The following is a 24,552-nucleotide window of genomic DNA, read 5'->3' as shown; positions in this document are numbered from 1 at the left end:
AAGCCTAGAGGAAAAACAACAGTATCAACTCACGTGGACCCCTCAGAGCTCCCAGATACTAAGCCACCAGGCAAAGATTATACATGGACTGGTCTGTGGCCTCCCACACATATGTAGCAGAGGACTGCCTTGTCTAGTCTCAGTGGGAAAGGATGCATCTAATTGTGTAGAGATTTGATGCCCCAGGGAAGGAGGATGCATGCTAGACGGGTGAGGTGTGGGGGTGGGTGAATGAAGCCCCCTCTCAGAGGTAAAGGGGAGGGAGGATATGGTGAAGAGCTCTTGGAGAAGGGGCTGGAAAGGGAGACAACATTTGGAATGTAAATATAAAACAATTAAAAAATACTTGTTTTTTTTTTTTTGTGGTTTTTTTCGAGACAGGGTTTCTCTGTGTAGCTCTGGCTGTCCTGGAACTCACTTTGTAGACCAGGCTGGCCTCGAACTCAGAAATCCGCCTGCCTCTGCCTCCCGATAAAAAAATACTTTTAAAGATAAAATATTAGAGGAAAATTTATGGTTATCTGGGGCATGTACCACACACTAAAAGAAAGGGATAAAAGTAAAATATATGAATCTGTAATGTCTAAAAGTTCTTTTCATATTGGCTCATTTTTAAAAAATTGTCAAATAATTATAATTTGGCGAGTTTATGAAAGGGCTCCATTGCAATACTAGTTTTTGTACCTATTTGTCAATCCAATCAACATTTCATTCCCTTAAATCTTTAAACCTAGTTTCTTCATGTACAGTACGAGATTAAGACAATGGCAAACCTGCACTGCTAATACCTTTATGCAAATACAACAAATGTACTGTGGAGCAATAGATAAGGTAAGAATTGGCATTTAATTCTAATGATTGAAGACACTGGTTGTAGCCAGAGCATCAAATTCTGATATTAAATCGTTTTTCTAGACTGATGAAAAATTGAATTCGTTGGTGTAAGACATTCTTGTAATATTATTGGATGATTTTATTTATAGTTTGAAGTGATGACCTTAGTTTAGAAATTTGGGAGTTCTTTGAGATAAAGAACCTCCAAAGTACTAATCATTCATCATCTCACTTTGCATGTACAATTAACAAAGCACAATTAACAAAGCACAATTAACAAAGCACAATTAACAAAGCATGATTGTAACTTAAATTTTCTTGAGTCAGTTACCATGACATGATCATCACGAGGGTCTTCATAGTCTATGAGTAATTGTTTGGTGGTTTAATTAAATACATTTTACTTTAGGTAAAATATCTTAGTTCTTCATCTCATAATTTTCAAGTAAAATTTTAATCTTCTACCAGACCTTATTAGAATAGATTTATTTCTATGCAAGAATCCAACATATGTTATAGTTGGTCAAAATCACAAAGTCAGATGAATATACATATATACATATATGCTTATTAAAAAATGTTTATATTAGTCAATATCCTATATTTTAATTCATTAATATTCTGAATAATCATCAATATTATGAAGACACATAACATAACCTTGCTTGAAGTGCGAGTTTCCTTCTAAGTCCTACTTGTCTTTTTGACCTTTAATGTTTCAAAACCTAGGTAACACAAATTATTACATATGAAAGTTTTATGTTTTTTATTCCTCGGTATTATGCTTTCTTAGGTTTGTCATTTTGTTGGTTTTATTTTTTTTATGGTATGGTACCTAACCTCCAATTAAATTATAACTGGTGATACTGCTCTTTAATGCATTTAGTTAAGTTGAGTTTGTTTAATACATACTGTGTGTGTATATATACAAGTAGGAAGTACATCTGTGCATATTATGTGCACGCATGTGGACGACAGAGATCACTCTCCACCTTATTTCTTGAGACAGTGTTTCTCACTGACCCTGGAACTTGCCAGTTCTGCTGAGACTGACTCAGGTTGCCACAAGAGTTCTCTCATCTGTGCCTACTTAGTTTGAGGATACAGGCACATGCTGCCATCCGTGACCTTTACATAGTTGCTGCGGATGTGAATCCAGGTTACCACATGGGCACAGAAAACATTTAACCAGACAAGCCATTTCTACAGCCCTGGTATTTTGTTTTATTTTCCCATTCAAGAAATATTTTGTTAGTCTGTCTTGCTAGATCATTTTAAACAAAATAGCAAGAAATTTAAAAATGACATTCTACATGGCCATGTTTTCATTAATTATTTTTTCTTTTGTGCTTATGTGTGTGTATTTTCTTCTTTTTCCTACTGTTAGAAGTATTTTAACCTCCAACTATATTATTATTATTATTATTATTATTAATAATAATAATAATAAATATTTCTTTATTCTCTAATTCTCCACCATTGGCTTAGAAAATATAAATTATGTTCCTGACTTCCTTTTTTGGTTTGTTGTTGTTGTTGTTGTTGTTGTTTTGAGACAGGGTTTTTTTTTTTTTTTTTTTTTTTTTTTTTTTTTTTTTTGGTTTTTCGAGACAGGGTTTCTCTGTGTAGACAGGGTTTCTCTGTGTAGCCCTGGCTGTCCTGGAACTCACTCTGTAGACTAGGCTGGCCTCGAACTCAGAAATCCGCCTGCCTCTGCCTCCCGAGTGCTGGGATGTTCCTGACTTTCAATGTTTTCTCTTAAAGTGTCCTGTAGAAATGCATTTAATGAAAAAGGCTCAGTGTCTTTGTTTGCCTAGCTCACTTTCACTTGTTCACTCTATGAGCAGGAGTTATTATCTTCCTTGTTCTTAGGCCCTGGGATTTTAATGTGCTCTGCTGCTCACTTTCAGCATGGGTCTGACTTTTGGCCTTAACTCAAATGAAGCTCTTCAGGCCCCATTGCCCATAAGTGTGAATTCTGTCCATGGCTGTGCCCCCATTTCTTAGACAAGCCATTAGCTGAACTGCCATACAGGTCCCACTGAGCTTCTAGTTAAGCATGTAAATATCTTGCTTTTCACAATGCTGGGCTTATAATTCTGCATTTATCCCTCACTTTTGGTTTGTTGTACTGGATGGGAGAAAATAGGGTCAAGGAAGGGTTCTGCTATCAAAATCCTTACAGATCTTGTGAGGCTGATAGCACATGTTATATTTCAATACTTAGAACCATGTTTACTTTAAAGGTAAATACAATGCAAATGCCTGTATACCAAGCCTTCATATATGTGTGAAAATATGCACAGAAAAAAAATAGAAAAAGAAGTAGGCTAGAATGTTTGTTGCTCTGACAAGTAGGGTATAAAGTTGTTTTTTTTTTTTTATTTTACTTTGTATATCTTAAGCGAAAGTATTAAGATAATTTATTCAATTTTATAATGAGACTATAAACATTCATAAAAGCTACTTGGAGGAAAATAAGCATTAATTAGTAGTGATGTTAAAATTCTAAAATAACAACACGGATCCAACAGGATCTCCTAAGGAAAATAATTAAGTAAAAAGTACATGAATTTATGGAGGTTTGGAAACATTTCTGTATTACTGTGTCTCAAGACTTAGACAAAATGTTCTCTCCCATGCTTTATCAAAGTACTTCTGCTGTAATGATGACCCAGGATCCCCATAGATGCCTGTGATTAAATGTCAGTTAATCTTCAAAAGGAATGAACTGCTCACCTAATTCACTCTGATCATGGCATAGCTCTTAGCAATCCCAATACTCTTTTTATTCTCTTTACGCACAGGTAGAGAGACACAGGAGACAGTCACTAACAAGTTAGATGGAAATTAAAAGCATAAACTGTGTGATTAAATGGTGTGAAGTTTCCCTCCATGCTCTCTATAGAAGTGGAAGAGTAAGCTGCCCACACAGAACAGGTGTGTTGTTAGGCAGTAATGAATGCAGATAGAAATGCAGGAAGGGTCTGCTTGGGTGCCTATTGCATCTGCTGGGAATGCAAACAGGGTCTGACTGGATGCCTTTTGCATTATTTTATGCAATGTATTCCAGCTAAAATCTATGTTATTTTGGTTGTTTTTTGTCTGTGTGAGTCTTTTTTTTTTTTTGTCCCCAAGACAAGGTTTCTCTGTATAATCTTAGCTGCCCTGGAATTCACTCTATAGAGCAAACTGGCCTTGAAATCAGAGAACTGCCTGTCTCTGCCTTCTTAGTGCTAGGATTAAAGGTGAGGGCCCCCACACTATTTTATGTGAGTCTTACAAGCCTACTGAGCCTGGAGGCCCAGAATCTTTGACAGATGCTTATGGGACAGATGGATGAGTGAATGGTTGTGTGGAAAGGGAACATTCCGAAGGGCAAGAAGAAACACTGACAAAGATCTGGGAAGTACGTATGCAAAGTGGCAGATGACTTTTCAGTGAATTTTCATTCCTTTCAACAAGTTACTCGTTATTTTGCCCAATTGCACTATTACACATTTTTAGACCAATGTGATGAGCTGAGACATTTGTAAATATGTTGCTTTCTTAACTGAGGAAAATTAAATAATGAAATAGTTTTAATTCTCGATTTTTAAAAAAAAGTATTTAAGGAGAAAATTAATACCAAAAAACTATAATTTTATCTTTCCCATATTTTAAAAAATTGCTTCAGGACCATTAAAAGAACAATCTAGTTTGCATTTCTCAATTTTGTGTATTCTAATATGAATATAAAATGCAATTCACTGGATAGAATCTTGAATACAATAAGATTTGATAAAAAAATTTCCCATTTAAATGTACAGTGTAAGTGAAGCTGTATGTCAGCTAATTTAGTTAATGTTTCTTAATTGGAGTGTGGGAGTACCTAACGAGAGAACCGCTGTAGTATAATAGGCTCTGAATGATAGAGCATCTATATAAAGGAATGTAAAGTGAGTTAGTAAGCTTATGGTAGACACATCTGGCATGTCTAGACAATGTAGGGATGGGAATAAAGGTTTTTAAATATAGGTCTACAAGCATCATGAAGGACCTATGCAAAATTACATTTGCAGAATAATATGGTTTCCAGTTTAGTGCTGTATGTATGCATCAGTGGTTAAGCAGAAGACTATTAATGAGTAAGCCTATGGAGTAACAGCTTAATCTTAGAATGGACTGAGATTATGCAACTACGAATTGCCATGAGCTACAATGCCATGGCCCCTTAGGAGCACTGAAAAATAGCTTTTATCACATGGCTCTATCATGTAATAGTTAACACTCTGGACTCTGAAAAATCACTCTTATCAAGGTTTCAACCAGCATACAGAATAAGATCATAAAAATGAAAATATTCTCACAGCACTCCTAGAAAGCAACTGTGCACTCTATTTCAAGAAGCTAGGCGAAAGGATATTGAATATTTCTGGAGTAGGTGAAAGGGTATTGAATATTTCTGGAGTAGGTGAAAGGGTATTGAATATTTCTGGGGTGAAATGGTGATGAACATTTTAGGAGACAGATATTAATTACATGCTGGATATACATATTAAACATCATGTGCTACCAGGTGCAATTTTTGTGTTAATGTATAAAACTTAAACATTATGAAGTGTAAGCAAAAATAGTTAAAACTTGTGTAGATGAAATACTATTGCCAGTGTCATCATTTTATAGATCATATATATTCAAAGTATATTTTACTTTTTTTCAAAGAAGGAAATAATGTACATATTTAACATGAATTAGATAGAATCCATAGGAAAAATATAGCTAACCATATAGATGAGTAAGTTATTCCTAATCATTCTCTAATTATTATAAAATTAATTTTCATTAATTTTCGGAGAATACAAAATATACAAACTAAATAACATCACATGTAGTCTTACCATGAAAGACAGTGTTGCAATGTGACATCTTCCTGGTTTCCCCATTTGGCCATGTGCATAATATTAGCACTGAATGGCATTCAAGGGAAGTACACACTGATTCACTCAACGGGTATTGAGAGGTAACATGTGCCATAGCAAGAATCTATATAATCCTCACTCAAAAGCATTGTCTTTGGGAATGGGCAGCGTTGTCTAGCATACATGAAGCTCTGGGTTCCATTCCCCAGCTCCACACAAATCACATGTACTTCTGCAAGCCTCACTCAGGAGAGACAGACAGGAGGACTGGAAGTTCAAGAGCATCCTCAGCCACAGGAAGTTTCAGGCAAGTCTGGGATACATGGTACCCAGTCTCAAGGCAAAACAAAACCCACAACAAACATGTTTTCACGTCTTCAGTGGCCCTTCCCTTCGGATGAATCATTATTACTTTAGCGTCATTCATTTTGACTTCTGGGTTGTCTCGAATTCATCCATTTACTTTAGACTGACGAAGACCTGCTGTAATGTTCACAGGTGGGCACACACAGGTTTTCTGACAAACAGTAAACAACTTCCCAAAGTTTCCTATTTTCTTTTGAAAAGAAACAAATTTTAAAGATTTGTTTTGTGAAGCTAAATCAAAAACAAACAAAAAACAAAATAAAACAAAACAAAACGTGACAAATGACACCCTCAAAGCTGCAGGCATCCATAATTGTGAATATGGTTGAGAATATGGACAAACCCTTTGTGCTCTAATTCTGGTACTCTCATCTGCTAGAAAGTTCTATTTTATGGCCTGACTCCCTTATATGTAGAATAGGAAGGAAAGTACTATCTTACACACTAGTTTAAAATCAAGTTATTATGGATAAATTATTCAAATGCATTACCTACTTTTTCCTTTATACAGTTTGCGGCAGTTATTTGGGTAGAAGCTACATGGTTGGGATAGGGATAGGAAAATTTTGGATGACAGAAATCAAACAACTGAAACACTAAAATAACTACATAATTTTGATCACAAAGCTTATCAAGGGAAGAAATATTAGAAAAGTTGAAAGCTGAAGCATTTACATTTCTTCTGGGGCAATGATATATGTGGATGCCAAAGGGGTTTCCCTGAGAAAGACTATGAGCTAACGACATAGGGAAAGGAGTTGGGTAGCAGAGAGTTGGGATAGGATGGTCGGTAGGTAGGGAGATGTTCCTCTTGAAAATCTGAAGTCACTAAGAAGTCTGGAAGGATAAGGTGGAAACTGGTCAGGGCAAAGGCTAAAGTTAGTGAGTACTGAGTCACCAGCACATCTTACCAGCACCTTTAACACCAGTCAGACCTCCTTATTAAGAATTCTGATCATTTTTCTAAGAGCAATGGCAAGCCACAAAAGGTTTTTAGCTGGTGGAATAATGCAATTGGATTCATGGTCTTTGGTATAAACACAAGAAGGCAAATAGGACAATTGGGGAACTATTAACATAATCCGTGAGAAAGAATGACAATAGTGTAATGGTTTGTATATACTCAACCCAGTGAGTAGCAGGATTATAAGGTGTGGCTGTGCTGGAGTAGGTGTGTGTGTCGCTGTGGTTGTGGGTTATAAGACTCTCATCCTAGCTGCCTGAAAGTCAGTATTCTACCAGCAGTCTTCAGATGAAAATGTAGAATTCTCAGCTCCTATTAAACCATGCCTACCTGACTGCTGCCCTGTTCTCTCCTTGATGATAATGGATTGAACCTGTGAACCTGTAAGCCAGCCACAATTAAGCCATGCCCTTCTAAGAGTTACCTTAGTCATGGTGTCTGTTCTCAGCAGTAAAACTCTAACTAAGACAAGCAGGAACTAAGAGAAGCAAGTAGATCTGGGAGACAATAACAACCAAAATTATCTTATCCCTAAAATCCCTAAGACTTGGTGACTGAATTCAAGAGTTGATAAAGAGGGAGGTGGCAAGTCTGACACTTGGGTGGCTGCAGGTCCATAGATGATTAATCCATCTACAGAAATAAGAAAACTGCTGAGAAAAACAGGCTGTGAAAGAAAGGTCATGAAGTTTAAGTGGGGATGTATAAACTAATTGTGGTGCATTTGAGACACAGGTATAGATTTTCAGCAGACAGTGAGTGTATGGGGAAATGGTTATATGGGTAAGCTTTAAATTAAGAGAAGTATTTATAACTATGAATAAAAATATGTGAGTCTTCAGCATATTGATTGTAACAAAAACCTCACTTTACATGAAATCACCTATAAAGGGGTTGGGAGGAGCAGAAGAGAGAGACAGGGAGACAGAGACAGAGAGGGAAGAGAGAAAGAAAGGAATAGAAGAGAGAGCAGGAGGGATACAACCCGAGGAACAGCAATATTATAAAGCTGTACAAAAGAGTTAACTGCCAAGACAGGGAAGAGCATAACTGATGAAAACTTGCCTTGGACAGCAGAGGGAGGAAAAGCTGTCACGGGGGAGTGGCCAGCAGTTTGTATGGGTAAGAGGTTAAGAGAACTGGGAATTAAGAAATGTCCTTTAAGGTTTTTTAGCATCAAGGCCCTGGCTACCTTAGAAAGCAGAGTTCAACAGAGGATCAGGGAATGGAAACCTCACTGTGGTGAGATGAAAAGTGAAAGAGGAGAAAGAAAACAAACATGTAAGTGTGGGGTGGGAGAGAGTAGAGGCTGGGTGTCCAGTGGGATTGTGAATTCCCTCTTTGCTTTCATTGTCACTTGCTTTCATTTTCAATTGTTTTTGAGCTTTGCTTGTTTGCTTGTTTTTTAAATAAAAAGAGAGCAGATTTAGACATTGATATACACATCCAGTAGAAAAAGACCATTACAAACACAAAAGGTATGGTAGGTGGAGAATCTTGGTGGTAGATGGTATGACTAACACGTGGAAGGAAGGACCTGGGTTTGATCCACCAGAACTTTATATGCATATGTGTGTGTTTAAGTAGGTATATCACAAATACTACTTAATATACAAACACTGGAGGGGAGAAGAATGAATGAAAAGGGGAAATGGCTTAGAAGGCAGAGACTTCTAAGGCAGCAGAGAGGATACACTAACAGGAAAAGAAAACCCCACCTATATTAACAAATGGACAAATAAGGAGGAGTCGGGCTAGTTTTCCTGTTCTCTCCATGTGTATCGCTGTCTCTGTCTGTCTGCCTATTTCTGTATCTGACTCTGTCTCAGTCTCTCTGTCTCTGTCTCTCTCTCTCTTTCTCTATCCCTCTTTCTGTGTATGTCTTCCTGTCATTTTGTCCATCTGTCCATTTATTTTTTCTTTGGTTTTTTTGGATGAATAAAGGAGGTGGTGGCTAATGGACCAGGATTTCACCATGAACATGTGAACCCACTTTTTCTATATGTTCTTCTATGGCTAGCACACTGTCCTCAATTTACCATGTACATGTCTGACTTAATGTCTGACACAGTCTCATGTAGCCTAGGTTGACATCTAAGTCTTAGTCCTCCTGCTTCAGCCTAGAAAGTTCTGAAATTACAGGTGTAAGGCTTGTACATTCTTTATGAATTAAACTATGAGATCAGCTACTGAGACAAGGAAGAAAAAATACCTGGAATCAAGACACACCAGAGAAATGGAGCCGGGGAAGGGGCTGCTGGAATTTCATGGGCATAAATGTACAAATTAAGTAATAACTCTCTCTCATTACTATACACAGTCTGACATTATAGGGAAACTTGTTTCCAAAAGGTAGGCACACCATAAAAGACCTATACTTTCAGCTTAGCAGAGTTTGATGTATTTTTAGAAGCCTTAATCTATAATTTGTGTTAATCCATTTAAAGTACAAGTAAAACTCATGTGGGGTGATTTTTCTCTCTGTTTAGAATGCATCGAAATATAGCAAGTTTCTATCAATTCAAGCAAAGTGAAAGAAATATTTGCCTTGTCAAGATGCCCATATGAATTAAGAAGGTGGCTAATGGACCAGGATTTTACCATGAACATGTGAAATCAGGTTTTCTCTTCATTCCCCTCTGACTAGCACAGTGCCCTCAATTTACCATGTAGATGGCTAACAATAAATGACTACAAAACCACTGAGCACAGAGCAAATGCCACATAAATGACTGCTGTCTGACAAAAATGGTTCTTATCAGAAAAATCAACATTTATATGTAGAGCAATGCTTCCAAGGGCCTTAAAAATAGTTTGTTCTTTTAAATGAGTTAAACATGCCCTCAGAAATCATGTTGACATTGGTCTCTTGCTTAGCAGAGAGAAACGTTTGTCCTGGTCCACTTGGAATTCTTTCAATTTCAAAATTCTGGCATTAGAATTCAGGAGTCTTCACTCTCTCAAACACACACACGCCATATATATATATATATATATATATATATATATATATGTGTGTGTGTGTGTGTGTGTATGTGTATGTGTGTATGTTTGTATGTTTGTATGTTTGTATGTATGTATGTATGTATGTTACAGAACCCTGCTCCCCTAGAAAATTGAACAGAGGTAACCAAGACCCCCACTATCCTAGCATGTCACTTTGGAACATGCCCTTTTATCAGAGATCATCCATTTTCTCTCAACAGGATTGGAAACAGTCTTTGCTGGTGTTGTTATAAATTGCTCATTAATCAAAATGGATTTATTGAGCACCCATACTGTGCAAAGCCTGCACTAAGTGATTTGAAATAACAGGTTGCTTAGTTACCACCAAATGGAAAAATTCCCTTGCGAAGGATAAAATTAAATGAAGGGCAGACAATAAAACATCATCTTTGATGGCATCTACTCTTTCATAAAGGCTTCTTACTGACATTACAGCCATTTTCTTTTAAAGACAACTCATTCATTAATTCACTTTTTGTTGTTGCTACATATTTATATTGCTTTGAGGAAATATACATTCCTCTGTCACTGCCATGAGAATATACACTCCTCTGTTTGAGAGGGAAACAGGCAGTTTAATAGTGGCAGCACAGATAAATGGAACCTCAGCAACCCTTATGTTAGGACTCCAGTGTTATCCTTCTTATTCCATATGAAATCTTCAGTCACCAAGGCCCTAGCAAAGTGATCCTCAGAAGAAAAAAAAAATCACGTTTTGATTGAATTATAAAATCTGGTTGTTGAATATAAATAAGCTGCTAATTTACTTTCATATTAAAATTAAACTAGTAGCTATGGTTTAAAAAAGTTCAGCTCATCTGCCTAATAAATACAGAAAGGAGACTAATAGGCATACATCACTGATATTTTCAGAAGAGATGTATTTTATCTATGAATGGTTTTACTAGTTACCAGGAAGAGAAATCTCTCAGCCTCTAAGATAAGAAAGTCCGGGAGGATTTGGCTTATACAGACAGATCCATGCATGCTAATGCATTGAACATGTGCACGTTATTATAAGTCTCTGTGTTAGATTCACTAGACCTTTGTAATACATCAAAATTCATGGTGTACACAAGAAACATTTCTTTCTTGGTTCCTAGGCTGGGGGTGAGAGGTCCAAAATCAAGGCATCGGCAGGACAGATTCCTTGTGAGGTCAGTGAGAAGGTTCTGCTCAAGCCTTTGGCCTGGCTTGCAGAGGGCTATAATCTTGTGTCACCTCACACTGCCTTTTCGATTTCTATAAAAAACACAACTCATACCGTATTTCTGACAGGCACACAAAATCTTGGACATTGCAATATCACATTGGTGCCATCTCCAAATTGATGCTAGGAAATCACACAATCCAGTTATCCCCTGCCAAAAAAACAGGCAAAATGCGAGCAAGCAAAACAAACACAGCTTCCAGTGTTTTGCATGAGTTTACAATTCTGTTCATAGCTTCTTCTGAAGCACGTGCTCATAGGTTGGACAGGCCCAGTAAAGCTTACTTAATTGTTTTATTACTTCTGTGAAGATGGTATCTCTAAACTCTGCAAATAAAATCACACCAAAGGTGCCAAGAGTTGGGATGCAAGCTGTTAAAGTCCTTTTTGTGTGGAGTATTGAGGTTTGGTCTTTTGCTATGGGCCGTTAATGTCAAATATTGGCCCCCAAGGCCTGGTTGCCCCTAGGCATGAGAGAATCTGCACATATACAAGTAATGTTATATCACCTTGCCTCCTGCCAACTTATCCCTGATTGATGAATAAAGATGCCTACAACCTATAGCTGGGCAGAAGAAAGAGAGGCAGCATTTCAGTTTCTGGGCTTAGAGCCTGAGGAGAGACCACAGGAATGGGGAAAAGAAGGTAAAGAGAGAAAACACCATGGGGTAAGTGAGTCATGAAAACAAAGCTATGGGGCTGGACAATTGGAGTTAAGAGCAGCCAGGATAGAATATAACAAGTTATAACTCGGGGTTAATGATAGGGAAGTAGATATTAATAACAGAGGACAGATATCTGCCAAGCTCTGGTACATAAGAGGCTTTATAAATATAAAATGTGTGTCTTTTATCTGGGGACTGAATGATCAAAGTTGGGGTAGAAACCCTTGTTTGAGATTAAACATTTACTGCAACAGTGAAGGGCAAACAATTCAAACCTTAGGTGTTCCTTTTAAGATATGGCCATCTTTTTTCATGTCTCTCTTGTCTCTTTCCCCTCCTCCCTCCCACAAGGAAGGTTTTCAGGCTAGTTCCTATACAGAATCTTCTCTCTTCCACCTCCTCCCAGTTTCCAGGGCAGTTCCTATGCAGAACATCCATTCCATCTTGCTGTAAACCTACACCAGACCATTCAACCGAGTCATCTATTACATGCGTTCTTGGAGATATGGTTCTCTAAAGCACTGGCTATTTATTTCCAAAATATCAGAGTCTATGAAGGGAGAAGGAATGATCTTTATTCCTACACAGCTCTCAGCATCTCTCTCACTCTTCACTACCATTACCTTTGGCTGGCCAGTCATTTCTTGTTGATTGTATATTATTTACATTGCCTTTCCATTGTGGAAATAAACATCATGACAAAGAGAAACTCTGGGGAATAAAGAGCTTACAGTTCCAGGTAAAAATCCGCTATTGAGGGTAATCAGAGCAGAAAGTCAAGGAGGGATCTTGCAGCATTGAGAAATGGTACATGTTGGCTAACTCTCTGGCCCATGCTTAGTTAACTTTACTATATAGCCTAAATTGTCCTAGACACAGGACATGAACCTAATGATGCTTACAGCTGGGCCTATGAGCATCAATTAATAACCAAGATCATCACCCATACACATGTTCACAGGCCAGACTGAGCTAGGTAATTCTTCAATTGAAGATTCTCCTCTCAGATGACGCTAAGTTGTTGTGTCAAGTTGACATTCAAGGCTGTAACCGGGATACACATTGATCAGCTAGATATTCTTCCTGCTTCCAACCTCACTTCTGGACAATTCAAACCCATTTTGTTTCCTTATAGTCATTCTAAAACAAATACCAGATGATGCCAATATTATCCTCTCTTTCTTAGTACTCCTTCCACCTTAGCAGCATTCTACACCCTAGGAGGTCAGACTCTGAATGAATTTCATTCTTCCATGCCTATGGAACTTTTATAACACCATCCCTAGGCTACAGTTGTCATAACCTTCTCCCATTGATCCATCTAACATTCCATAGTTGAGGCCAAAATCAGGAAGCATCTATTGGAAGAAAATCGTAACTCATGTCCCTCTTTTCCTACAATCCAGGAGTACTTGGCTTTGCTTGTTACTAACTTCGAATTTTCTAATTTGGGAGACTTGCACCTTAACTCTATTTCCTTGGCAACAGTTAACACTATACACAGACCACCAGAGGTGCTCAGTGAACATAATATTGGATGGGGAAGTAGGTAGATTCCACCCCATTCAGTCTGAGACTTGTCTGCATTAGGAGTTGTCTCTACACCTGCAAGTCCTATGGTAGCAGAGGGAACACATATGTAACTCCAAGAGAGGTCAGTGCCTCCCCCAGGTTCATCAGTTCACTAAGCTGGTCATGAAAGGACGTGGGAAGCTAAACACAAGTCATAAAGTACTCATAGCAGTGGGAGACTTGGAAATGTCAGGATTCATGAATCCTAGTGTTACAGGTTAACTGAATGAGTAGAACGGAACAGCAGTAGAATAGGGGGTGCAAACTGTTTCCTAATCTAGCCACTAAAAACCACAGCTATGCTGATGGTATGTCACTAGCTTTGGTGTTTATTGAGAGCAATCCCTTAGAAGTCCCTGCCAGGAATCTATATTCATATTTATTCCTATAATTAAAAACCGCATAATTTCCACTTTAATTCTACACTCCCCACTGATAGAATTCATAAACACAGCCCAAAAGAGCAAAGTACAAACATTTATGAATTCAGCTGGGTCAATTTGTCAAGCTGATTTCTATACTAAACCCAAGTATCAAAGACAATGGGGGGGTGTCAGATATCTATGCAGATTAACTTGTGTTCCATTTAGAAAAGGAAATGAAACAAAAAACAAAACTGTAGAGGAATTTTAATCCAGCAACATAGTTGCTCTGGCAAGTGATTACATCCAAAAACCTACATCTATGTGATCTGCCACACACCTTTAATCCCTCATGCACCTTTAAGGTAAAGTTAGTTTGTAGAAGGAAGCAACAATGTTTGAAAGTGATGTCTAACTATTGCATATGCCAGCAAGATGTTGGTGACAGGACCCTGATATAGCTGTCTTTTGTGAGGCTATGCCAGTGCCTGGCAAATACAGAAGTAGATGCTCACAGTCATCTATTGCATGGAACACACAGGGCCCCCAATGGAGGAGCTAGAGAAAGTACCCAAGAAACTGAAGGGATCTGCAACCCTATAGGAGGAACAACATTATGAACTAACCAATACCCCCAGAGCTCATGTCTCTAGCTGCATATGTAGCAGAAAATGGCCTAGTGAGCCATCATTGGGAGGAGAGGCCCTTGGTCTTGCGAAGATTATATGCCCCAGTAGAGGAGAATGTTAGGGCCAGTAATCGGGAGGGGGTGGGTTGGGGAGCATGGTTGGGGGAGGGTATAGGGAACTTTCGGGATAGCATTTGAAATGTAAATGAAGAAAATATCTAATTAAAAAAGAGAAAGTGATGTCTAGTTGAAGGGCAGGCAAAGTGATGAATCAAGAGAAAGATCTGACAGAATGGGTCAAAAATAGGATATAAGAGAACAGCACAAGAAAGAGAAGCTATTTAAGCTATGAAGCACAGGGAGAAACAGTCAGTTGTGAGTCAGTGCAGTGAGTACAGTGCAGTGGAGCTGAGTTCCTCTGTGACCTCATGCAGTTCAGGGCAGGGCAGCAGAGACAGTTGAAACCAGAGGATCAGAAGGAGTCAGAAGACTAGAACAATTTGTCTGTTAGTTTAAGGCAAAGTAGAGCAGTTCAGTGAGAAGCTGTGGGAAGCCAGATGGAATCAGTCAGCTTGGAGAGGAGTTTGAGCCCAAACAGCTGAGTTGAACCAGCCAGCCAGCCAGAGTTCAGAAAGAGCTGGAAAGGGTGAGCTTATTCAGTAGTAAGCCTCTGAGACATTACATCTGGCAAATCAAAGTTTCTTTTACAAAACAACAGAAACTCAGACAGTTGTATAAATATGTGCTTTCCAAAAGCAGTTAGATGAATAACTTCTTATGCTGTGATAGAGTTCCCTTATCAAGGGTCAGAGAAAGCAAATTCCCTCCACTTTAATGCAGGAAGGTGCTTGACTATAGGAGAATGATGTCACCATTCAGAGCTAAGTCTCAAAAAGAAGTGCAGCTTCTGTCACATTTTCTCGGGGTATTTGTCCCTGGAAATTCAACATACATCATGAGCAATCCAAGTAGGCCACAACAGATATGAAAGGTAAGATTTTCATTTGTAGATCTGTTTAAAATTAGCCCAGCATTCACAGTAACCCACCTGCCTCTGCCTCCTGGGTCATAAGCTTGAGCCAGAAAACCTGGCCTATGATACAATCTGGTACACAGATTCTACTACAGTATTTAGTCAAGATGCCCTAGCTTAATTAGTTGGATGAGCAAGCAAGAAATTCCAGGAGAGCCATCCCAGAACTTCAGGTTTACAAGCAAAATCAATGATTGTATGTATGTTGTTGTTGTCATTATTTCAACTAAGTATTAAGGTTGGTGTATTGTGTGGCAATCAATTACCACAAGAGAGTTTGAAAGTTGGAAATTGGGTGGGTGTTCTATTAGAAAAACTTAAACATGTGGCTTTAACATTGTGACATGCCAGCAGGCAGAAGCTGAGGAACCTGAAAGCAAGTGATTATGAATGCCTAAAAGCTCAAGGGAGAAGCCATAGGAATCCAAGTAGCTTTGCCAAAGCCATTGGTGAGGGCTTCAAAGAGAGAAATGGTGACTGCAAGCTGTGAAGGTCTTGATCTTTCTGAAGTCGTTACCTTAAATGTAGTCGCTTATCATGGCCCAAAATGCAAGAGTGTATCATAGGCCAGCTGTGCTAGCTCAAGCATATGACCCCAATAATCAGGAGGCAGAGGCAGGGGCAGGGGCAGAGGCAGGGGGTTACTGTGAATTTTTGGCCATCTTCAACAGCATTACGAACTCAGTACACACATGAAGAACAGGCATAAGCACAGTGAAATGGCAGCTTTCCACAAGCCAGCAAGAGAGCCCTCACCTGGACATGCTGTCATCTCAGCTTTGCAGAGCACAAAATGGTAAAAGAATCGAAGTCCTAGCATTTTCACTGGTAATGAGTAGGCACAGTGATCTTCAGAATTCAGCTGGTGCTCAAAGGAAAAGCGTGCCATCCATAGAAGGTAAATGGTCTCCATACCACAGCCTCAGCTAAGCTCACACTTCATAGCCATTACAATCTGCCAGGTATCCAACTAGGCTCCCCCCCCCCCTCCTCCTCCTTTTAAAGTTAAGCAAGTTTCCAATTTATTTCAAGTAGATTTTAAAACACTCTAAATATTGGTATCTATGGCAAACAATAGTGGGTGGGTAAGCTCTTAGCTCCAATCAGAACATGACATATTGCAATTTTTTTTACTCCCATATCACCCCTATAAATGATAAAGATGCACTTTAAAATGTCGATTATGATGAAGAGCTTTCAAGAGAATAACCTAATAACTTTAGATCCTAGCTCATCAAAGTGATAGCTTTATAAATGTTTGAGGCCTTCCATTGAGTTCAGCTTTTTTTTTTTTTATAACAGTTAAGACCTGCAGAACAATAGGCTCCATCTTCTAACTAGACTTGGCATCAGTGATTCTCTATAGGCTGAGGATGTAGCTCAGAATTGGAATGCCTAGCACACATAGTGCCCTGGATTCAATTCCTAACATGGAAAAGGCAAAAAATGAAGGTGGCTTTCCAAATACTCCAAGTGAGCAATTACGGCTGACACAATGTGATAGAAAAGTGGTCCTTGCAAAAAAATACCCTGATAGACTCACAGATCCATGAGACAATAAATTACTGTTATTAGTAAAAGCTTAGAGGCTTTTAAATAGCAATAGACAGACCGCACAGGCATCCTCGCTTCAAAAATTGTACCTTCTGCTTCCAAGAGAGGTTAAATCCTCTTTCCCACCGCCTTCAAAGGACTGTATGAATTATTATATCCTTACATATCATACCATCTGACAAACTTTACCATTCACTTAACAACCTTCTCAGATGTCTATGGCAAGGCTATTTGGGACACTCTCTCCTCAAACATTATCACTTTCAGAACTCTAAAATTTTGGGGTGTTTTTTTGAATTTGAATAAAGAATAACCTCCTTAATTTTATTTTCAAATGTTGTTTGTAAAATATGATTCTCAATAAAATAACACTCTACTCTGAAATGAACATTTCTTTTAAAAAATTTCAGATATGTAATTCATATTAAGAAGTACCATATTTGAACTGAGGAGATAACACAGTTGTTGAAATACTCTGAAGCTTTGATTAGAGATGTGAGGAATTCTTGGTATGTACACTCCTTGACCTATATGCTTCTATTTTGTCATTTTTTCCTTTCTGCATAGTGTTCTGAGAATTTTCTTCTTGGCCCATTTCCCATTCTTTAACACTTCCTTCAGCTGGAATCTTGTAGACCACCCATATCATTACTCTCCTGCCTAAAGAGGATTATAATTGTTTCTGCTTCATTCCCAAGGGTGTTGCTTTAAACTAAATTCAATTTTCAGAATTTCTACATGAGATGAGTTTGGGGTGCTAATCTGTACAAGGGCTAGTTTACACTGTGAGTTCCTCAGGAATCCTCCCCCTTGTTTTGTTCATAACAAATCAAGACTGTGAAGTCTTTGGGATGGAGGGCATGAGACAGCATTATTCATGATTACTATTCAGGGTCAACCTTAAAATCCCAGTCTATGGAGGATGGTGTTCATAGTAGAGGCCTCATACTGGGCAGGCATGGAGATCTCTCTACATCTAAATTTATCACTCCAAGCACCATGTCTCAAAGGCAGGTTACTTAGGACAAATGTGGCTTTGCTGCTGTGCAGGCTTCCCACACACTCCAATGCTTAGGACCACCTGCTTCTCTAATGTATTGATAAAATGGGCTCCAAAGCAAGTGTGATCCAAGCATGAGAATTCCTCATGAGATTTTTGATGCTGTTAAGACATTTCTCCTCCCTCTATTTTTACACAGCATTCCTTGTTTGCAGCAGAGAGTTGACCGGAACCTCATTAGCCTTTGGACCTTGGCACAACTCTTCTTTATCCCAAGGTCCTTAGCATTCAGGACATTCCTGGCACATCAAGGAAATCAAGATGTTGACAGATGACTAAGGAGAAACCTCCCCTCCTCGGGTCAAAACTCCCTTACAGCTTTGCACATGTTGACAATGTTTTCCCACCTCTATGAACCATTCTCCTCAAGTCTACCACGTGCTTTATTAACTTCGCTTATCACAAAGTTCTGGCTGTCAGCCATTTCTATAGATGCTATGAGCAATATTCTCTATGATAGTACATGAATCACTCATTTAATCACTTGCCTTCATCTGTAGCCTGTGCTCATTGGATCTTCTGCTGTCCTTATAACTTTTCTGCTTTTTCCTGCCACATGAGAGCTTTTATCTGACTGCCACATTCCCTAACACCCAGTTCTGTGTCCACCGTTCCTAATTCACCTTGTCCCCTTACCTAAGATAGTACCATAGCACTGAATAAACAACACAAATTCCATCACTCAAGTTCAAGCCCCAGGTCCAACCCTATTCACATAATCCCGTGATGCTTCCTCATGTGTCATGGCCTCCATTTCTTCACCTAAAGTGATGGGTAATATTAATAGCTCACAGCATCCTAAGAGTTATATGAGGTGATACACATAAAATACTGAGAACAAGTAATAAGTTCTTCATAATTTTTAACTATTTTTATGACTATATTTTCACCTTATCCAAAACCCGTCTTCCTTCTGTATGCTAATGATTCATATGGCACTCCTGACTCAGGGCTCCCCCAATCTATTTGTTCATCTCTTAAAAGTTTCTAGCCAATTATTTATAATGGTTTTCCCAGGTTTTACTTCAGCTCCTCTCTAACTCTTCCAACCATTGCTCCCTCACCCCACCCCAAATACTAGGACCTGAACCAAGAGTCTCATATACAGTAGACAAGCACTCTGCCACTGAGCTACCCCCACTATAATGTGCCAACTCATGCAGAAAGAAACACATTTGAAAATGTAGCAGAATTTCTCTCTAATAATAACAACTATGTTGACCTCTTTCCATCTCTGGGCAAGGTATGTCTGTACTTACCTGGGCTATTGATGGCTGACATCTACCCATCCTTTTCTTTCTTTGAATGTTTTAACTGCAGGACCTCCCTCCACTAGAAAAGCCTTCCTACCTTCAAACTAGACCAAGCCTCACTTTTCCTAAAATGAATTACCACCACGTCCTTCTCTTCCCTGCTTTTTTCCTGTGCTACCTTCATAACTCTTTGCTATTGTCCATGTAACCTGTATTTTCCATTCCCAATTTTATTTCCAGTCTCCAGAGTCTCATGGTTTTACCGTTTCTCACCTGGGTTTATGAGCTCACTTCTATAAGCAGCCATTAGATTGTCAACCTTTCTCCTGCTCCTAAGAGCTTCTCATTCACACTTTGCCAAAGGTCCTGGTGATACACTGAGTAGCAACTTGAACCTTTCCTCCTCCATTCACTTTTATAGAAACATATTGTATATAATCAATGGTGAGGCAAAAACTCAGGTTCAGTCATAGGTCCAACCATTAATTCATTGTAAATAAGATACACATTCATTTTCTTTAGCAGTGAATGGAGACAATATTTGTCTTGCCTTGCCAACTAGTTTGTAACATAATTTTTTAAAAAAAATCAAAGTCCAGGCATTGTTTATGCCTTTAATTCCAGCACTTGGGAGGCAGAAACAATCAGCTTTCTATGAGTTCAAGGCTAGCATATTTTACACAGTAAGTTCTAGGACAACCAGAGCTACACAGTGAGACCCTGTCTGAAAACCAATCCTCTGCAAAACAAAACAAAACACAAAAACCAAGCAACAATAAAAACAGACAAAAAGAAAAAAGTACAGATATAAGCATGCTATAAAGAATAAAATAAATTTAGCAGTAAAATATAGTTTGATAAGTTAGAAACAAATAGGATGCTGTAAGGTCTATATAAATACTCTTGCTACCAAAGACACAAAGCATATCTGACCAAGGTTAAACAATTACACAATTAAAACACATCCAAGTAGCTTCAACAAGGCAGGCCCATCTCCATGAACAGTCCTAAATCATTAAGAGGTCTCACATTGAAACCTGTGGCTTACCTGTATTCACTTGAAATGCAAAATTGATCATTGGGGCTATCCTGAGGCACTTTCATTTTGATAATACAGTACTAGAGTATTAATAATGTATTTTCAGTTATGTGAATATGCAAATTGAATTGACCAATTGCGAGCAGGAAATATTACCAGTTCTTGGAGAAGGTGCCCTTGCGATTTCTAAGGAGCAGGGCTTCTTTGTAACAGCTGTGTCCACGAGTTCACAGAGGAAGTTCTCATTTTCCGAAGGGAATGTGTCCAGAGAAGCAGATGGTTCGATCTCCATGGGGTAATTCCTCTTCTTCGGATAAGACTCCTGAAAAGGAGATGGGAGAAAACGCTCCTTAGTAAAACTACAGCCTTGTCAGATTTGTAAAATTCAGGAAAGATCACTGGGTCCATCGGTATCAACTTAGCTGAGAACTAATGTTCTGTTTACTTTAAAAGGTCCTATAACCACGTAACCCCATTGTGAAGATCAATGTTTTTCAAGTGTTCTTATTATTCGGTTCCAATAATATTGCACTGGTTATTAAGTTTTGATCTTCCTCTGAGTGGTGTGTGTATGTGTGTGTGTGTGTGGGGGGGTGTATTCCTAGTCACAGAGTAAACAGCTTTAATCAACCATTATTTCCAATGCCCTGCTCTTTGCCTGCCTCCTAGAGATAACCATGTCACTCAGCGTGGGCCAGTTAGACACAAGGAGAATCCTCTGGGAGGCTTCTGAAAGGATGTTTTTCCCCAGAGAAGTTTGTGAGGAGGCTACACCTAGGCTCCTCTCTAAAGGAGGGGAAGAATTTTGTTTTTTGTTTGTTTGTTTGTTTGTTTGTTTGTTTTTCTTTTTACTACAATGCAAACTCAAGATTGGTAAAGTTGCAACATTAAGATAAGAGTGTAGGTACCATTGGGTAGCTTGAATAGACCCAGGACCAGTTTCTTCAGGCTTCATAAGTAAATATTAGCATCCTTATAGTTTAAGGTGTTCCTATTTGAGTTTCCTCTCAGATTTATAAGTATTCCATAAAACACATTAACTATACAATTAATATACTATGGCTAACCCCTTTTAAGGTTAGGATACGATGTAGATCTAAATTTTATGTTACTAAATTCCCCAACATAATTTAAAAACCACAGTTCAGCGAATTGTATAACATCTCAATTTCTTACTAGTGATGTATTAACTAGTTACCAATAATTATTGGATCTTCCCCGTGTGTGAGTGTGTGTGTGTGTGTGTATGTGTGTGTGTTTGAGTGTGTGAGAATATGTGAGTGAATGTGTTTTGAGTGTGTGTGTTTAAGTATGTGAGTATGTTAGAGTGTGTGAGTTTGAGTGTGTAGGAGTGCATTTGAGTGTGTGAATTGAGTGTGTGTGTGTTACCATGTTAAGCCCAGAGTCTAAGCACTGGAGATTTTGTCTTAAGTTAGTAAGACATAGTCCTTGCCCTTGGGGAGTTCATCGTCGTCTACAGAAGACAAATAACTACACAATGGATTTCAGAATGAATCACATTTTATTTTTTTCTGCTTGTTATCTTATAAAGTACACTTTACAACTGAGAAACAACAAGAATATAAACTCATTTTCAAACAATCTTCCATGATGTACTCCAGGGTGATACAGATTCCATGTGAGCTCCTCCTTTCTCTATGATGATATTTACAGTGAGTGCAATTCAAGGTCAGGGTAATTGCTTTCAGACCACACCAGACCCTCACACATCAAAGAGTCAATTATGTTCACTCTACTCTATTGAAAGCGGGAAATTGGGAGTAATTTATTTTTAACAACAAAGGGTGACAAAGTAGAAAGCATCCAGAGAAAGCAATCAGGAGGGCATGTGCTTTCAAACCCATGTCAGAGAAGAAAATGATGAAAGGAGACACAGCATTCTATCCAGAGAAGCTGCACAGTCACACAATGGTTTTCTCAACAAATTTCTCAAGAGCTATTTCACAAAGTGGAGGGAAGGGCATAGCTCTTAAAAGGCAAAAAATACAACAAAATAAAACAAAAAAGTCTAATGTTTATAAGACAAGGAGAGGAAATTGGGGTTCATACTCAAAGTAAGTTTTATGCATTAATAGTATTAATTTTCTTATAAAAATAAACATGCACTGACAAAACAATAGGCTAACAATCATGACTAGAAAGTAACAGAGTAGACTCTCCATTGCTGGCTAGTTATCTGTGGATGAGATTCCAGATGACCATTGCTGGAAATCTCCAGCTAGTTATCCTGGATGAGATTATGGATGAAGCACGTTTGTGGTGTTATACCAGAGAACTGGGCCTTGCTCCATGCACTTTGCCCTGTGCACTACCCTGGCTCCAGAATCTGCTGCAGACCCTGCTGCACAACAAGAGTTGAATAAGCCCTGTGAATCTGCTGGGTAGTCCTTTAAGCAGACAGCACTATTGTCGTATAAATGATTTTTACCATTTTGCTAGTTTGTTATTGCTTACTTCATTGCCTTTCAAAACTAAAAAACTATGGTGTACATATGCAATCCCAGATATACATGAGGGTGTGGAAATGATATTTTACTTAAAATACCAGCAGCCTGGGCAGCACAGTGAAAGAAAGGAAAAAAAAGAAAAAAAAAACAAAAGAAAGGGAAGTAGGAAGGAAAAGACATATTGAGGTTACAACAGTAAAATTGTATAGAGTCTAATCAAAGAGTCTGCATTCTTTTCCCAGCTGGAATGGCAAATATCAACAAAAAACTGACAACAAATGCTGGAAAATACGGGAAATAATGAGAAAGAGGAGGAGGGGGAGGAGGAGGAGGAGGAAAAGATGGAAGAGGAGAAAGAAGAAAAGAAAGATGAAAAAGAGGAGAAGAAAGTAAGGAAGAAGAAGGAGAGGAGAAAGATTAGGCAGAAGAGGAAAATGAAGAGAAGAAAGAAGAGTAAGACGGAGAGGAGGAAGAAGAGGAGAGTGAGAAAAAAGAGGGTGAGGAAGAGAGGGAGGAGGAAGAGGAGGTAGAAGAAAAGAAAGATGAAAAAGGAGAAGAAAGTAAGGAAAAAGAGGGAGAGGAGAAAGATTAGGCAGAAGAGGAAGATGAGAGAAGGAAGAAGAGTAAGACGGAGAGGAAGAAGAAGAGGAGAGTGAGAAAGAAGAGGGTGAGGAAGAGAGGGAGGAGGAAGGGGAGGTAGAAGAAAAGAAAGATGAAAAAGGAGAAGAAAGTAAGGAAAAAGAGGGAGAGGAGAAAGATTAGGCAGAAGAGGAAGATGAAAGAAGGAAGAAGAGTAAGACGGAGAGGAGGAAGAAGAGGAAGAGGAGAGAGAAAGAAGAGGGTGAGGAAGAGAGGGAGGAGGAAGAGGAGGTAGAAGAAGAAAAGGAAGAAGAGGCAGAAAGGAAGGAAGGAGCGAGAGAAAAGAAAGAAAGAAAGAAAGAAAGAGAGAGAGAGAGAGAGAGAGAGAGAAAGAAAGAAAGAAAGAAAGAAAGAAAGAGAGAGAGAGAGAGAGAGAGAAAGAAAGAAAGAGGAAGAAAGGAGGGAAGGAAGGAAGGAAAGAAGGAAGGAAGGAAGGAAAGAAGGGATTTTCAGCACTGAAAACATATGTACAAGTGATATTATACAGACCAAGCAGAGTTATATATGTATATAGATATATGTATGTAACTATAATTAATGAAAGGACAGGTCATTAATTTGAAAGAGAACAAGTAGGGTATGCCTAGGAGGTTTTGGAGAGAGGACAGAGAAGGGAGGAATGATGTAATAACATTATAATCTCCAAAATAAAATTATTAGAAATGTCTCTAGGTAAAACACTGCATTAAAATTTTCAGAGCAATTCGTGGACTTGGAAAAGTTTCAGTGTCATTGCTTATAAAGAATTATTAGGCTTTTGAAAATCCTTAAAGATGACTTGGGAATTTAATTCTCACCATTTCTTCATGCACAGGCTGATTCCAAATCGTGACTTCTGGGAATAGGGCTACAATAATCATGAGAACCATTATAACTTCTCAGCATACTGATTCCATATCCTACAGGTAGATACTCAGGAGTTGGATGGATCATGTTCAATATTTTCAAATGTTTTTGAGAAACTCTATCCCATTTATCATAATGGCTACATCAACTGA

General features: G+C 38.5%; 1 protein-coding gene across 6 annotated transcripts in view; it reads right to left on the bottom strand.

Annotated features, from left to right (window-relative positions):
* Positions 1-24,552, bottom strand: part of Anks1b (ankyrin repeat and sterile alpha motif domain containing 1B) — a 1,085,844-nt gene that overhangs the window by 707,193 nt on the left and 354,099 nt on the right. For all 6 annotated transcript variants that reach the window (XM_085843084.1, XM_085843086.1, XM_085843085.1 and 3 more), the window contains exon 10: positions 20,604-20,769. In XM_085843084.1, the coding sequence (XP_085699210.1) occupies positions 20,604-20,769 (166 nt within the window). The remainder of the gene's footprint in view (positions 1-20,603; positions 20,770-24,552) is intronic.

The sequence above is a fragment of the Mus caroli genome, unplaced genomic scaffold (assembly GCF_978045245.1).
Source record: "Mus caroli unplaced genomic scaffold, Mus_caroli_1 scaffold_9, whole genome shotgun sequence".
NCBI classification, from domain to species: Eukaryota; Metazoa; Chordata; class Mammalia; order Rodentia; family Muridae; genus Mus; species Mus caroli.
This window is presented reverse-complemented; position numbering and strand designations above follow the sequence as displayed.